The 14,985-nt window shown below is 40.4% G+C and overlaps 1 protein-coding gene across 3 annotated transcripts; it reads left to right on the top strand.

Annotated features, from left to right (window-relative positions):
• Window positions 1-106: 106 nt before the first annotated feature.
• On the top strand, window positions 107-14,985 carry LOC110534100 (uncharacterized). Of its 3 annotated transcripts, none has more exons than XM_021618770.3 (21): window positions 107-439; window positions 1,542-2,110; window positions 2,232-2,293; window positions 2,418-2,456; window positions 2,561-2,661; window positions 2,769-2,812; window positions 2,938-3,054; window positions 3,504-3,629; window positions 3,714-3,878; window positions 4,085-4,209; window positions 4,319-4,841; window positions 10,288-10,381; window positions 10,513-10,532; window positions 10,622-10,750; window positions 10,943-11,065; window positions 13,108-13,236; window positions 13,333-13,460; window positions 13,720-13,834; window positions 14,082-14,226; window positions 14,357-14,478; window positions 14,745-14,985. In XM_021618770.3, the coding sequence occupies exons 2-21, from the start codon at window positions 1,574-1,576 to the stop codon at window positions 14,775-14,777; spliced, it is 2,877 nt and encodes a 958-aa protein (XP_021474445.3). In that variant the 5' UTR covers window positions 107-439; window positions 1,542-1,573; the 3' UTR covers window positions 14,778-14,985. The 3 variants fall into 3 exon arrangements, with proteins under 3 accessions (XP_021474445.3, XP_036846402.2, XP_021474446.3); XM_036990507.2 differs by having other exon boundaries at window positions 309-354; XM_021618771.3 differs by lacking the exon at window positions 107-439 and adding an exon at window positions 538-676.

The raw sequence follows: 14,985 nt of genomic DNA, 5'->3' as shown, positions 1-14,985 counted from the left end.
ATTTAGACGAGTCCTCCATGAAATTACACCATATGTAGATTCTACTGACGCCACCGAGTATTCCCAACCCCACTTTTACGTTGACACATACATAGTATACTTTTTTCTCTATGAACCAGTGTATTGCAATGGGGGCATTTATTTAACTTTGGAAATTAAAAATAAGAAAAAAAGACTTTTAATGCAAATTTTACTTAAATATGAATCATAGTTCAAGTTTAGACAATTATTTTTCAAATATCATGAATAAATACATTAATGTAATTACGCGGGGGACTTTTATTATGAACATTTTGTAAATTCCGCGATGGGAAGTAGTTTTTTTTTATGTCACTGACGAGACGCTGGTAGAAGGTTAGTTAGTTACACATATCTTTGTCCAGACTGTAACGTTAGCCACCTAATTTTACGAAATACCCAAAAGGGTACTTCTTAAAAGGTATGTTTTGCAGCATTCACCATTTGTATTTAATGTGGTAGTTGAACTGGATGCATAAACTTTCACCCCGAAACTATCTTGCTAGAAAGCTATGGTTAGCTTCTTCTTGCTAGCTAGTTTCCTGGCTGTGGGCGGCTAGGCAGCATTCTCCAGCGTTGCGTGCTGCTAGCTAACAATAATGTACTTACTTTATAGCTACATGGGGCATACTTGATAGCTAATCTTTATTCATCAAGGGTGAGGAGATATTCGGCTTCGTTATTCAGAGCTAAATATGCGTAGTTAGCTAGTTAATAACAACTGGCTGCTATTGTGCCGAGGCCTTCGGCCCTCGGCCCGTTCGATGTAACTAGCTACAGTAGCTAACGTTAGCTTGCATCTACGTTGTTCTGGGCTGGTAAACATATTATTCTTTCTGTGAGGGACATCAATTGACATCTAGTTAACTATTGAACGATTAAAGATGGTAGAATTTCAGATACAAATGCGAAGGATACTTTCTTCCCAAGCCCCTTCATTAGGGCCTACACTTTATGCCGAATACCACCGTGAAATGCTTACTTACAAGCCCTTAACCAACAATGCCGTTCAAGAAATACTTAACAAAATATTTACTAAATAAACTAAAGTAAAAAAAAATGTATAACATAATAAAATTACAACAATAAAGAGGTTATATACCGGGGCTACCGGTACTGACGAGTCAATTTGCGGGGTTACAGGTTGGTCAAGGTATTTTGTACATGTAGGTTGGGGTAAAGTGACTATGCATAGATAATAAAAAGCGAGTAGCAACAGTGTAAAAACAAATGTTTGGAGGGGTCAATGTAAATAGTCCGGGTGGCCATTTGATGAATTGTTCAGTAGTCGTATAGCTTCGGGGTAGAAGTTGATAAGGAGCCTTTTGGACCTAGACTTGGCACTCCTGTACCTTCTTGCCGTGCTGTAGCAGAGAGAACAGTCTATGACTTGGGTGACTGGAGTCTTTGACACTTTTTTGGGCTCTTCCTCTGACACTGCCTAGTATATAGGTTGACTTAGACATGTTCATAGGTTACATAATCAGTTGAAATTACTGAACACCATTTTACCCCAATTTCAGAATAAACTTCTCTGTGCCCTGACGGTTTGAGAATGGAGGACAGTGAGGCTCACAGCTCTGCACACCAAGGATCAGGTGATGGCGCGATGAGCACTATGAACTTATATGCCACTCTGGGGCTCTCTCCAGAAGACGTGGATGCTCTGGCCCAGATTCCAGAGAATGAGATCAGTGTGGAGACGTTGCCTTATCTGATAATGAAACTGAAGGCCAGTCGAGCCAAGCAAGAGGAGCAGGGACAGGCCTCCCCAAAGGGAGACAGCTGTCAGGAGGATACAGATGATGGAGACCTTAGCAAACGGGACAGTCCCCCTGCAGTCCCTCGTCGGTCAAACAGCCATATTGACACTGACTATAGGAGAGACACTGACTACAGTCGACCGGGGCGGCGACCACAGCGGACTGAAGCAAGGAGAGGTTCCCGTCACAATAGGCCCCCAATTGAAAAACCATCCGACAGCCAGCAAAAGATTCCTTTCTCCTATCAAGTGGATGATTTTCATGGAGTTGTGCCCAAGGTTTACCCACACACATGCTCTCTATGCTTATGCATGTTGAATTCTAATAAGGTAAGCTTTGTTATATTTCAAAACTCTTGCTGTTGGACTGTTTCTATATCATTTTAATCAGAACACTCAACCTTCCAAGATGGCATTAATTTAGCTTAATATGGGTTTGCTTTTTTCACAGACATGGAAGGAACATCTCAATGGATTACGCCATGCGGATGGCTGTCTAGAACTCTCGCATCTGTAAGTGTTTTCATGCAAAGTAAAACATTTAGAAACTGGACTGATACAGTTCACAAAATCAATTGAGATATTTTCTATAACAAGGTATAATTCAAATTCGTTTTTTATTTTCTGTTTTCTACAGATATCCAGATTGGAATAAACATGATACCCGGAAGGAAATGTGAGGGGCATGAAATTAAGCTTTACGTTGAAAACAGGCATGTCATGATGTAAAATCATTAACTGTTCCTCTTCTTACTTAGCACTGTTTACGTTATCTTCCAGGTCCAACTCCATCCCAAGTAGAGATGCTATTTCACCGCCCAGGAGAACGCCACGTCCTGCTATGCCGTACAAGAGACAACATAGCTCAGACCGCGTAGGAGGTGATAACCCCAGTCCCGTTCCAAAGTCAAGTTTGATCCAGACCAAATAAGGCCCAATTGCAAACCACTTGAAAATAAATACTATCCTTTCATGTTTTCATCTTTAGGTGAAGTCTGGTCTGCACCAGAAAGACACCATTTGAAGCCCAAGGTAACGATGCCCCTTTTTGTGGCATTGTTTTCTTATAAATAGAGCTAGATTTAATTCACTTGTTATGATATTGTTTATTTGCTTAAAGCTGCATGCTTGAATGTGTGATATATATTTTGCTTCAGGCTGGCACAAAGGTGGTGGTCACAAAATTTCCCCTTGGCTCTGTTGGTGTTGAAGACTTGATGACTTTGGCCAAGCCATTCGGCACGGTTGTAAAACATCTGGTGTTCCCCTGCAAGGTAAGTTACACAAATTGGTAATAAACACTAAACTCTTAAACATGCACTATGCAAAAATCGCTCTGCCATTTCCTGGTTGCAAAAATGTGTAATAGTTCACCTAATTTCAGTGAATGCGACTGAACAAGTAAGTATAGTGTAGATAATCATTGTGCCATCTAAACCTCTGTGAAACATATTTTCAATAACCAAAAATAGTATTTTTAGTTGTTTGAAGCTGGAGTACAAAAGTAGAAGACAGGAAGCATAGAAATAGCACACACAGAACAGATCTATCGCTTCTTAGACTTGCTTTCAATGAGAATGACAGAGCTATATCTCATTTCTATGTGAATTTGGTTGGGTTGCCCAAAAGGTTACATGTTGCAGCTTTAACATTCTCTCTCTAAAAAAGTTACATCTGTAGTTGAATGTCTATTGGATGATTCGGTGTTGTATTTTTGTTACAGGGCTTCCTGGAGTTTGATTCTCACAAAGAGGCTGTCAATATGGTGAATCACTTCAGTGTAAACCAAGCTTTCGTGAAGGAAATTAAGTTGAATCTGTACTTGTCACCTATGGTGTGCAGTATTCATGTAAGTGCATCTGCCTCTTAAAAATGTGAGATTCTGTGTTCTTAATCACAGAGATCCAAAGTATGAGCATGTTTTTTCCTTTAGCCGCCAAGGTTGGATGAACCACTAGAAAAACGGCCGACCAAACAAGCTACCAATACAGTGGTTTGTTTTTCCCACCTACCTCCTGGGAAGGAAAGAGAATCAGAGATTCTTGATCTCGCCAAGATGTTTGGGGATGTGCGGCATTCAACATTTTCAAGTGACCAGGTAAGGTTCGGGCAATATGGAATTGATGTGTGATCAATCAAATTCTGCAAATCTCTGGTGATTTCAAATAGACAACAATTATTAAAACAATATAACGATGCAGTATCTATTTATTTTGTATGGCTAGGTAAATTCATCACCAAAACCTCCATTATGCAGCACCTTCTCTAGCTTTGTCTAAAGAATTCTCCCTTATTCATCTGCAGGCCCTGATTGAGATGGTAGATTGGAAGGATGCTGACATTATGGTGAAGTACTACCACTCCAACCCCCTAAAGATCAGTGGAAAGAGTGTCAAAGTAATCTTGTCATCGTCAATGAAGCACCTGAGGTAAGTAAGAGTTCTTCACCTGTTGCCATGGCAGCCATACCCAATTTTCCTGTAGGACTCATCAGGATGTTTGTCAGGGAAGTTTACCTCAATGTTTTTTGCCTTGTAGAGAAAGTCCTGACTCCACCACATCCAGAAGAGCAGATTCTAGTAAAGGCCGCAGCAGCAGACACAAGAGCGAGGAGACTAGCAAGACCTCAAACGCCACGAACAAAGAGAAACCCACTACAGGCAAACAACCTGCTGAGAAAGTGTTGGAACAAGGAGAAGGTCAACAAAGCACCTCAGAGGAGGTCAAGGAAGTGGTCAAGCAGGACATCGAGGAGGTGGTCAAGGAGGAGGACGTTGATTTGGAAAACAAAGCTCTAGACGAAGAGATTATCCAGGTGGAAGCTAAACAAAGCTTGTTAGATGACGAGGTTGGTGCTGGTGTTGATACTAAAGACCCTGCTCCTTCCAAAAGTGCCTCTATGGTGGCTGATTCTAAAGATAAGGGGGAACCCGAAATCTCAGAACTTTTGGCAGACGATACCTTGGAGGATTCTGACGTAAAGGCTGCCGATGATCCAGCTCTGTGTGATGCTGACGTCTCAATGGAGAACAAGATGGAACAGGAGAGCTTTCAAGAAGATGTAAGAAATTGTCATTCATATTTGTGACTGGAACTAACAAAGAAAGGCTTATTGTTAGGGATGCACCAATATGACATTTTTGGCCGATACCAATATTGGATATTTTCCTTGCCAAAGAAAACTAGACCGATATAAAAAATAAAAATAGCGGCCTTTTAAGCATTCTAGTACAGTTAAGTAGTTTAAACACACACACACTGACCAAAACGTTTTTGGGGGGCATTTACGTATGTCCCCATTTACTAGCAAAACATAATCAAAATCTATTTCTTTCACTTACTTTGCTGTTTTCGTTGTTCATTTGTTCAGTCTCAACCAGGATCTCATCATACATGTCAAGCAGTGAAGTTTCAGCTCTGTCTGTCCGTGGCCTCTCTTCCTCGGTGCGCACTGTCACTGTGTCCATTTCCATCTTGTCCAGCTGTGTCTATAAGATTTCATGTAAACCCTGTTTCTTGTCTGCATCGAAGTAGCGGTCCTTGTACTTAGCATCGTGCATGGTGGCGACACAGTAGAGGCTCATAGAGAATGCCACCGAATCGCTTGTTCACAGCCTCTAGTAGAGTACTTTTCCAAGTTAACCCGACAGACAGTCTGTGTTGGCATTTTTGTTGAGCAGGCGTTTCAATGCCGTGACAAGGTTTCACGTCTGCTGAAGATGCAGTTGAGCTTATTTCTCAAGTCAGTTGTTCGAATGGAGCTAGGAGTGTTCATGTTTCAAACATGTTCTCAAATGCCATTGAAATGGCAGCAGTGATGGTATCAGAACCAGCACATTCTTGAGCATGCAATACGGCTTTCCTCAATAGGAAATCCTCATCGACCCACTGTGCTGTCAGACTCCTAATGCTCATGGGGCTGGCATCGCTGGTCCAAATGTCAGTCGTGAAGCTAATACCAGTGACACCCGTAGCAAGTAGCTCATGACTGAGTTTCGAGAATACTGTGTAACTCCGGTAGGACAACATCTGGAAAAATAGCGCCTACTTTGAAGTGCGTACTTGTGCTCGACCAGTCGGCGAAAGCCAACATTATCCACGACAGCGAACAGTTGATTGTCAAGGGCAATGAATTCCATGATCTTGGTATTAATAGATTTCGCCTTTGAGATGTCTCACTGAAATGTTCTTACTCTTTCAAATGACTGCTGGACTTGTTGACTGCTTGATCCACACAGCAGACATTGTAGACTAGATTAGGAATGCTGTGTTGCACATGTAGCGCAATATTTTTTGTGGTGTCATTACCTCATCTACCTATGTTATATAGGTATGCACGTCAGCTTTGACATCGGTTTTGCACATCTGCGTTTAACTAGACATTGGGCCAACGTTTGTTTTTAGCTAATATCGGCCGATTCCGATATGCTTACCGATATATCGTGCATCCCTAATTATTGTTCCCAGAATTGAAAATAAATTCATGTTAAGTAACCAAGATGTGGGTTCCTAGTAGAGGTCGACAGATTATGATTTTTTTCAACGCCGATACCGATTATTGAAGGACAAAAAAAAAAGCGGATACCGATTAATCGGGCGATTTTAAAATAAAATGTTATTTGTAATAATGACAATTACAACAATACTAAATTAACACTTATTTTAACTTAATATAATACATAAATAAAAATCAATTTAGCCTCAAATAAAATGAAACCTGTTCAAAGTGTTGGAGAAGAAAGTAAAAGTGCAATATGTGCAATGTAAAAAAGCTTACGTTTAAGTTCCTTGCTCAGAAGATGAGAACATATGAAAGCTTGTGGTTCCTTTTAACAGGAGTCTTCAATATTCCCAGGTAAGAAGTTTTAGGTTGTAGTTATTATAGGACAATTTCTCTCTATATGATTTGTATTTCATATACCTTTGACTATTGGATGTTCTTATAGGCACTTTAGTATTGCCAGTGTAACAGTATAGCTTCCGTCCCTCTCCTCGCCCCTACCTGGGCTCGAACCAGGAACACATCGACAACAGCAACCCTCGAAGCAGCGTTACCCATCGCTCCACAAAATCCGCGGCAATTGTAGAGCAACCACTCCAAGTCTCAGAGCGAGTGACGTTTGAAACGCTATTAGCACGCAGCCCGCTAACTAGCTAGCCATTTCACATCGGTTACACCAGCCTAGTATCGGGAGATGATAGGCTTGAAGTCATAAACAGCTCAATGCTTGAAGCACAGCGACGAGCTGCTGGCAAAACGCACGGAAGTGCTGTTTGAATGAATGCTTACGAGCCTGCTGGTGCCTACCATCGCTCAGTCAGACTGCTATATCAAATCATATAATTAATTATAACATAATAACATACAGAAATACGAGACTTAGGTCATTAATATGGTCAAATCCGGAAACTATCATCTTGAAAACAAGACGTTTATTCTTTCAGTGAAATACGGAACCGTTCCGTATTTTATCTAACGGGTGGCATCCATAAGTCTAAATATTCCTGTTACATTGCACAACCTTCAATGTTATGTCATAATTATGTAAATTCTGGCAAATTAGGCAGCTCAAACTGTTTCATATACCTGTGTGCAATGAACGCAAGAGAAGTGACACAATTTCACCTGGTTAATATTGCCTGCTAACCTGGATTTCTTTTAGCAAAATATGCAGGTTTAAAAATATATACTTCTGTGTATTGATTTAAAAAAAAGCATTGATGTTTATGGTTAGGTACAGTCATGCAACGATTGTGCTTTTTTCGCAAATGCGCTTTTGTTAAATCATCCCCTGTTTGGCGAAGTTGGCTGTCTTTGTTAGGGAAGAAATAGTCTTCACAGAGTTCACAACGAGCCAGGTTAGCAGGCAATATTAACTAAATATGCAGGTTTAAAAATATATACTTGTGTATTGCTTTTTAAAAAGACATTGATGTTTATGGTTAGGTACACATTGGAGCAAGACAGTCCTTTTTTTGCGAATACTCAACGCATCGATTATATGCAACGCAGGACACGCTAGATAAACTAGTAATATCATCAACCATGTGAAGTTAACTAGTGATTATGATTGATTGTTTTTTATAAGATAAGTTTAATGCTAGCTAGCGACTTACCTTGGCTTCTTACTGCATTCGCGTAACAGGCAGGCTCCTCGTGGAGTGCAATGTAAAGCAGGTGGTTAGAGCATTGGACTAGTTAACTGTAAGGTTGCAAGATTGAATCCCCGAGCTGACAAGGTAAAAAAATCTGTCGTTCTGCCCCTGAACAAGGCAGTTAACCCACCATTCCAAGGCTGTCATTAAACATATGAATTTGTTCTTAACTGACTTGCCTAGTTAAATAAAGGTGTAATATATATATATATATATATATATATATATATATATATATATATATATATCGGTGTCCAAAAATACCGATTTACAATTGTTATAAACTTGAAATTGGCCCTAATTAATCGGCCAATCCGACCTCTAGTTCCTAGCAATGGGATCTTAAAGGTGTGCTTCAACTCTTCAATTTGGTTGAAGTTCTGAGAGCATTCCTGAGAATGTAGTTTGGTTGAGTCATGGATTGTTGGAATATTGAGTTTTCCTTGTACCATAACACGCTATGTACAGGGCCTTCTAAAAATATTCACATCCCTTGACTTATTCCACATTTTGTTTTTAGAGCCTGAATAAAAAATGAATTGCATTGATTTCCTCACCCATCTACACACACTATGCATTATGACAAAGTGAAAACATGTTTTTAGAAACGTTTGCAAATGCATTGAAAAATGTAATACAGATATCTAATTTATGTAAGTATTCACACCCCTGAGGTCAATGCATGTTAGAATCACATTTGGCAGTGATTACAGCAGTGAGTCTTTCTGGGTAAGTCTAAGAGATTTTCACAACTGGATTGTACAATATTTGCACACAATTCTTTAAACTCTGTCAAGTCGGCCTTGTGTTATAGGTTATTGTCCTGCTGAAAGGTGAATTTCTCCCAGGGTCTTGTAAAGCAGACTGAACCAGGTTTTCCTCTAGGATTTTGCCTGTGCTTAGCTCTAATCAATCTCTCTCCATCCTTAAACTCCCTAGAACTTACCGATGACAAGCATACCCATAACATGAAGCATCCAGTACCTTGCTTGAAAATGGGAAGTGGGGCTCAGTGATGTGTTGTTGACCCAAACATGTCGCTTTGTATTCAGGATATAAAGTTAATTTCTTTGCCTTATTGCAAACAGGATGCATGTTTTGGAATATTTTTACTCTGTACTGGCTTCCTCCTTTTCACTCGTCGTTTAGGTTAGTATTGTGGAGTAACTACAATGTTGATCCATCCTCAGTTTTCTCCTATCACAGCCATTAAACTCTTAACTGTTTTATAGTCACCATTGGCCTCATGGTGAAATCCCTGAGCGATTTCCTTCCTCTCTAAGTTAGGAAGGATGGCAGTATATTTGTAGTGACTAGGTGTATTGATACGCCATCCAAAGTGTATTTAATAACTTCACAATGCTCAAAGGGATATTCCATGTGTTATTTTTTATTTTTTATCTACCAATTGGTGCCCTTATTTGCGAGGCATTGGATAACCTTCCTGGCCTTTGTTTGAAATTCACTGCTCGACCTTACAGATAATTGTATGTTCAGCACTATTATTGCACCGAGTAAAGTCCATGCAACTTATGTGACTTGTTAAGCACATTGTTACTCCTGAACTTATTTAGGCTTGCCAAAACAAAAAGGTTGAATTCTTATTGGACACGACATTTCTGTTTTTAATTAGTAAAATAAATTCTAAAACCATAATTTCACTTTGACATGGGGTATTGTGTGTAGGCCAGTGACACACAATCTAAACGTAATCCATTTTAAATTCAGGCTAACGCAACAATGTGGAAAAAGTCTAGGGGTGTGAATACTTTCTGAAGGCACTGTATGTATGCTATATGATTTGCTCAGGGGCTATTAATTCCATCAGTTTTATGAGTGCCCTACAAATCAGATGGAGATCAGCTTTGAAGGATCTCCTTACATGGTTTAATATCAAAGGTTATAGAGCCATCTCTGTACAAGCTCCAATTGTTTCCAGAATTCCTAGACTGACAGTAATCCAGAACAGGCACTTAATCGCTCAAGTCAGCCAAGCATTGTAGATGTATGGATCAGTTGACATGCTTATCTGTTCAGCCCTAACATGTTTAAAACCAGGACAGACCAAGAGGTTTGAATGACTTTGCATATTTAAGATGTCAATGTAATTTGTAAAAGTGCAGCCACAGAGTTCACTTCCTAGCTTTGTGACATGGATCTTTATCATAGTTCAAGACTATTGAATACAATTTTACATACTTTTATGTTCAGTGTTTGAGCATCTTTTGACAGTTTCCCATTGCAACTTCACAAGTATTTTTCATGAGATTAGATATGATTCTGGTGCGGCACTGTGGAACTTGAAACTCAAATTCTTTAACTTATTGATGTTGTGGACTTATTTCCAACAGGACAATATGGATGACATGGATTTCCCTGAGAATATGGATGACTTCGTTACGTTGGATGAACTTGACGACAGTACTGGAGGGGACACGCCGCTGGGTAAGCAATGAATGATGCAAAACATTCTTACTTGGCAGCAATGGACAAAAACAATTATTACAGTTGTCTAGCCTGTGTAGATAATCTCCAGATAATTTATAGTAATAATTACTTTTTGTTTTTATTTGCAGAGTCAAAGGATGCTTCATGGGTTGGTATTCCTCCATATCGAGTAGTTGGAATGTGTCAAACGTGTCAAAGTTGTTTTTATTGACAGTCGGTTAAAATTGTTTTCTACAGGATGGAAAAGTTGTCCATATTAGCCCAATTAGAAAGGGCTATGGAAACATGGCGGTGGCCCTATTGAAACTGGCAGAGCGGGCAAACGTGAAAGTTGTCAACCATGCCATATCCTTCCTCACACAGGAGGTAAGTTCATAATTATGTTACTTGCAGATATGTTATTTGGGGATCAGTGTATTTTATTTTGTATGGCGACAGTGGTGAATAATTTGACATTCATGTAGTTCGGCATACAGGAAGGAGTTTACTCAACACCTGATTTGTGCACGCATTTGCTGTCGTAGTTTGTATGACATTGAGAATTTCCTATATTTTCAGGCATGGTTAGAGCTTGAAACTACTGAGGAAGTACGTGAAATGGTGAAATTCTACAAAGGAAAAGGACAGTTGTTGAGGAAACATGTCAATGTTAGCATGTGCTTTTCACAGAAAAAGTTGGAGGTGGGTTTGGTGTCTTAAATGGTGTAGTATCTATGCTTTAAATTGTTTGTTTTTCCTCATCAATCTACTCACAATACCCCATAATGACAAAGAAAAAAACTTGATTTTAAAAATATTTTTGCTAATTTATTACAAATAAAACACTGAAATATCACATTTACGTAAGTATTCAGACCCTTTACTCAGTACTTTGTTGAAGCACTTTTGGCTGCTATTTCAGCTCTGAGTTTTGGGGAGTTTCTCCCATTCTTCTCTGCAGATCCTCTCAAGCTTTGCCACGTTGGATGGGGAGCCTCGCTGCACAGCTATTTCAGGTCTCCAGAGATGTTAGTCCATGCTGAAGTCCATGCTTTGGCTGGGCCACTCAAAGATATTCAGAGACTTGTCCCGAAGCCACTCCTGCATTGTCTTGGCTGTGTGCTTAGGGTCTTTGTCCTGTTGGAAGTTGAACCTTCGCCCCAGTCTGTGGTCCTGAGCACTTTGGAGCAGGTTTTCATCAATGATCTCTGTACTTTGCTCTGTTCATCTTTGCCTTGATCCTGACTAGTCACCCAGTGCCTGCCGCTGAAGAACATCCCCACAGCATGATGCTACCACCACCATGCACCGTAGGGATTATGCCAGGTTTGCTTCTGAGGTGACGCTTGGCATTCAGGCCAAAGAGTTCCATCTTGGTTTCATCAGACCAGAGAATCTTGTTTCTCATGGTCTGAGAATCATTTAGGTGCTTTTTGCAAACCAAGTGGGCTGTCAAGCGCCTTTTGCCGAGGAGTGGCTTCTGTCTGGCCACTCTACCATAAAGGCCTGATTGGTGGAGTGCTGCATAGATGGTTGTCCTTCTGGAAGGTTCTTCCATCTCCACAGAGGAACTCTTGAGCTCTGTCAGAGTGGCAATTGGGTTCTTGCAAGGCCTTTCTCCCCCATTGCTCAGTTTGGCTATGCGGCCAGCTCTAGGAAGAGTCTTGGTGGTTCCAAACTTATTCCATTTAAGAATGGTGGAGGCCGGGGCAGTGTTTAAGGGCGCTGTACTGCAGCGCCAGCTGTGCCATCAGAGACTCTGGGTTCGCGCCCAGGCTCTGTCGTAGCCGGCTGCGACCGGGAAGTCCGTGGGGCGACGCACAATTGGCCTAGCGTCGTCCGGGTTAGGGAGGGCTCGGCCGGTAGGGATGTCCTTGTCTCATTGCGCACCAGCGACTCCTGTGGCGGCCCGGGCGCAGTGCGCGCTAACCAAGGTTGCCAGGTGCACGGTGTTTCCTTCGACTCATTGGTGCGGCTGGCTTCCGGGTTGGATGCGCGCTGTGTTAAGAAGCAGTGCGGCTTGGTTGGGTTGTGTATCGGAGGACGCATGACTTTCAACCTTCATCTCTCCCGAGCCCGTACGGGAGTTGTAGCGATGAGACAAGATAGTAGCTACTAAAAAAAACAATTGGATACCACGAAAAAGGGGTCAAATTAAAAAAAAATATATATATATATATATATATATAAAAATTTAAAAAAGAGAATGGTGGAGGCCACTGTGTCCTTGGGACATTCAATGCTTTAGAAATGTTTTGGTACGCTTGTCCAGATCTGTGCGTCGACACAATCCTTTCTGAGCTCTACAGACAATTCCTTCGACCTCGTGGCTTGGTTTTTGCTCTGACATGCACTGTCAACTCTGGGACCTTACATTAACAGGTGTGTGCCTTTCCAATCATGTCCAATCATGTTTCTACATCTCAAGGATGATGAATGGAAACAGGATGCACCTGAGTGTTTTTTATATTTCTATTTTTTATATTTCTATTTATTTATATTTTTTACATTTCTAAAAACCTGTTTTTGCTTTGTCATTATGGGGTATTGTGTGTAGATTGAGAAAAAATAATTTAATCAATTTTAGAATACGGCTGTAATGTAACAAAATGTGGAAAAAGTCTAGGGGTCTGAATACTTTCCGAATGCACTGTATTATAAACATAACTACACACCTCACATAATACACATCTTATTGTGACAAATATTGACTGTGTAATTTGACTGTGTTTCTGTCAATGCAGAGTCCTAGTGGGAGATCCATCTACATTTGTATGCTTCCACTCCAGAAGTACTCTGACGTCTCTCTTTTACGACTTGCCCAACCTTTTGGCAAAATCACTGGCTACAATTTGAACTGGCCTCATGGAAAGGTAAAGTATCACCGGCCTATTTTTTTAAAGGTGAATGTCGTTTGTTTTTCTGTTGATATAGGACTCACCCATGCATGTTTTTCTTTCTCCTTTCAGTGTTATATCCAGTTGGAGAGCGTGGAAGCCGCTCAGAAAATGGTGAAGTACTTCCAACGTCCACACAAGTTCTACGGGACTCTGTTAAGAGTCAGTTTGTGCAAAAAGGGAGACTCACTAATATACTGGTAAATAATTTTCAATGACCCCTAAGAATATGCAGTAGATGCTAATGATAGTTAGACTAAATGGAATTTGAAGAATGCTAGTATCCAGTCTGTCGACGCCAGTTTAATTGATTGGAATCTATTGGAAGAATATACAGCTAATGAAATAATCTGATAAAGAATGGTGTGATCTATGGTTCAACTGGACTGTATGAGGGCTGTGTCTAAGTACACTTTCATGATATAGTACTCCATGACATATTCTGCCCTCCTGATACAGGAAGCCTCCAGTCAAATATGAGCTGTGGTTGGCCAGTCAGAAAGACAGAAGATCAAGAGATCATCATGGAGATGAAAAGACTAATGGCCAGTCAACCAAAAGCCCCTATCCAGAGGTTATTGCTATGTTTTTGTTTCCTTAATCTAAACAAGGTGAAATATTGCCTTGTTGGTTAAATGCTTGCTGAATAGTTATGTATTTAATTTTGGCATGTCCGTGAACAATTATTTTACAGTTACTGGTTATTCAAGAAGTAATCAGTTAATGCACTTCACACCGAGAAGAGGGATATTTCTTGGTGTTAGTCTCTCAGGCTAAGTAGAACGAATGAGTGAAAGACGTGATTGTTTTTGTATGGCCAGGATGTCCAGAGCCCTGTGTCTGACAGTGAGAGGGTCTGTGGGGACCCTAAAGGTGAAGAAGTCAGTGGTGTGGAAGCTATCCCAGAGGGAGAGGAGAAAAAGGAGGAGGAACCTCTGGGTCCTTATCAACCTGATAACCCTGTTGGTAAGAGGCTAGAGAAAAAAATGACTTTTTTAAATTTGTATTAACAGGTGACGGGGATCTGGTAAATAACTTTTAGTGCCATATCAGTGAGAACACAAACATGTTTTTTTCTCTCTCATTTTACTTGCAGGGTTAGACTATCTGGTGCCACGGACTGGATTCTTCTGCAAGCTGTGCAACGTCTTCTACACCAATGAGAAAACAGCCAAATCAGTCCACTGTAGCAGTGAGGAACATTATCTGAACCTTAAGGTAATTCTCAACTATGACAAGTCAGTCTTATGAATCATACTTTGTGGTGTATTTGTAAGAAAATGTTTTTGACCTTGGAGAGCAGAATACATTCAACTGTCAAATGTTAATTGTAAATAACTCATCACTGTATCACCTATGCCTTTGGAATCTCAACCAAATAGAACGATATGGGACTTTTTAGGGGATCCGTTTTCAGCTGGAGTTATGGTTTAACATAGATAATGGATTGACAATGTACACTGATTTTCTTGATTTTTTTTCAGAGAAAGGTGGATAAAGAAACAGACCTCGGCTGATTGAGAGGATTGTCGTCCACCTGTGGTTTTCCCAGAGGAAGGCCGTTTTAGTATAAATGTTTCTGTCCAGTTTGTTTAACATTCCAGGCTTTTCTGTTACTGTTGACAACAGTTACTCATTTAAAATAAATTAATTAGTCCCCTTCTGTGGTTATGAATAGTACCTGGATTTAGTGTCCTCTTATTGAATAAACAAACGTTTGACTTA

This window comes from Oncorhynchus mykiss, chromosome 10 (assembly GCF_057628025.1).
Source record: "Oncorhynchus mykiss isolate SJ-2025 chromosome 10, ASM5762802v1, whole genome shotgun sequence".
In the NCBI taxonomy this organism is placed as follows: Eukaryota; Metazoa; Chordata; class Actinopteri; order Salmoniformes; family Salmonidae; genus Oncorhynchus; species Oncorhynchus mykiss.
This window is presented reverse-complemented; position numbering and strand designations above follow the sequence as displayed.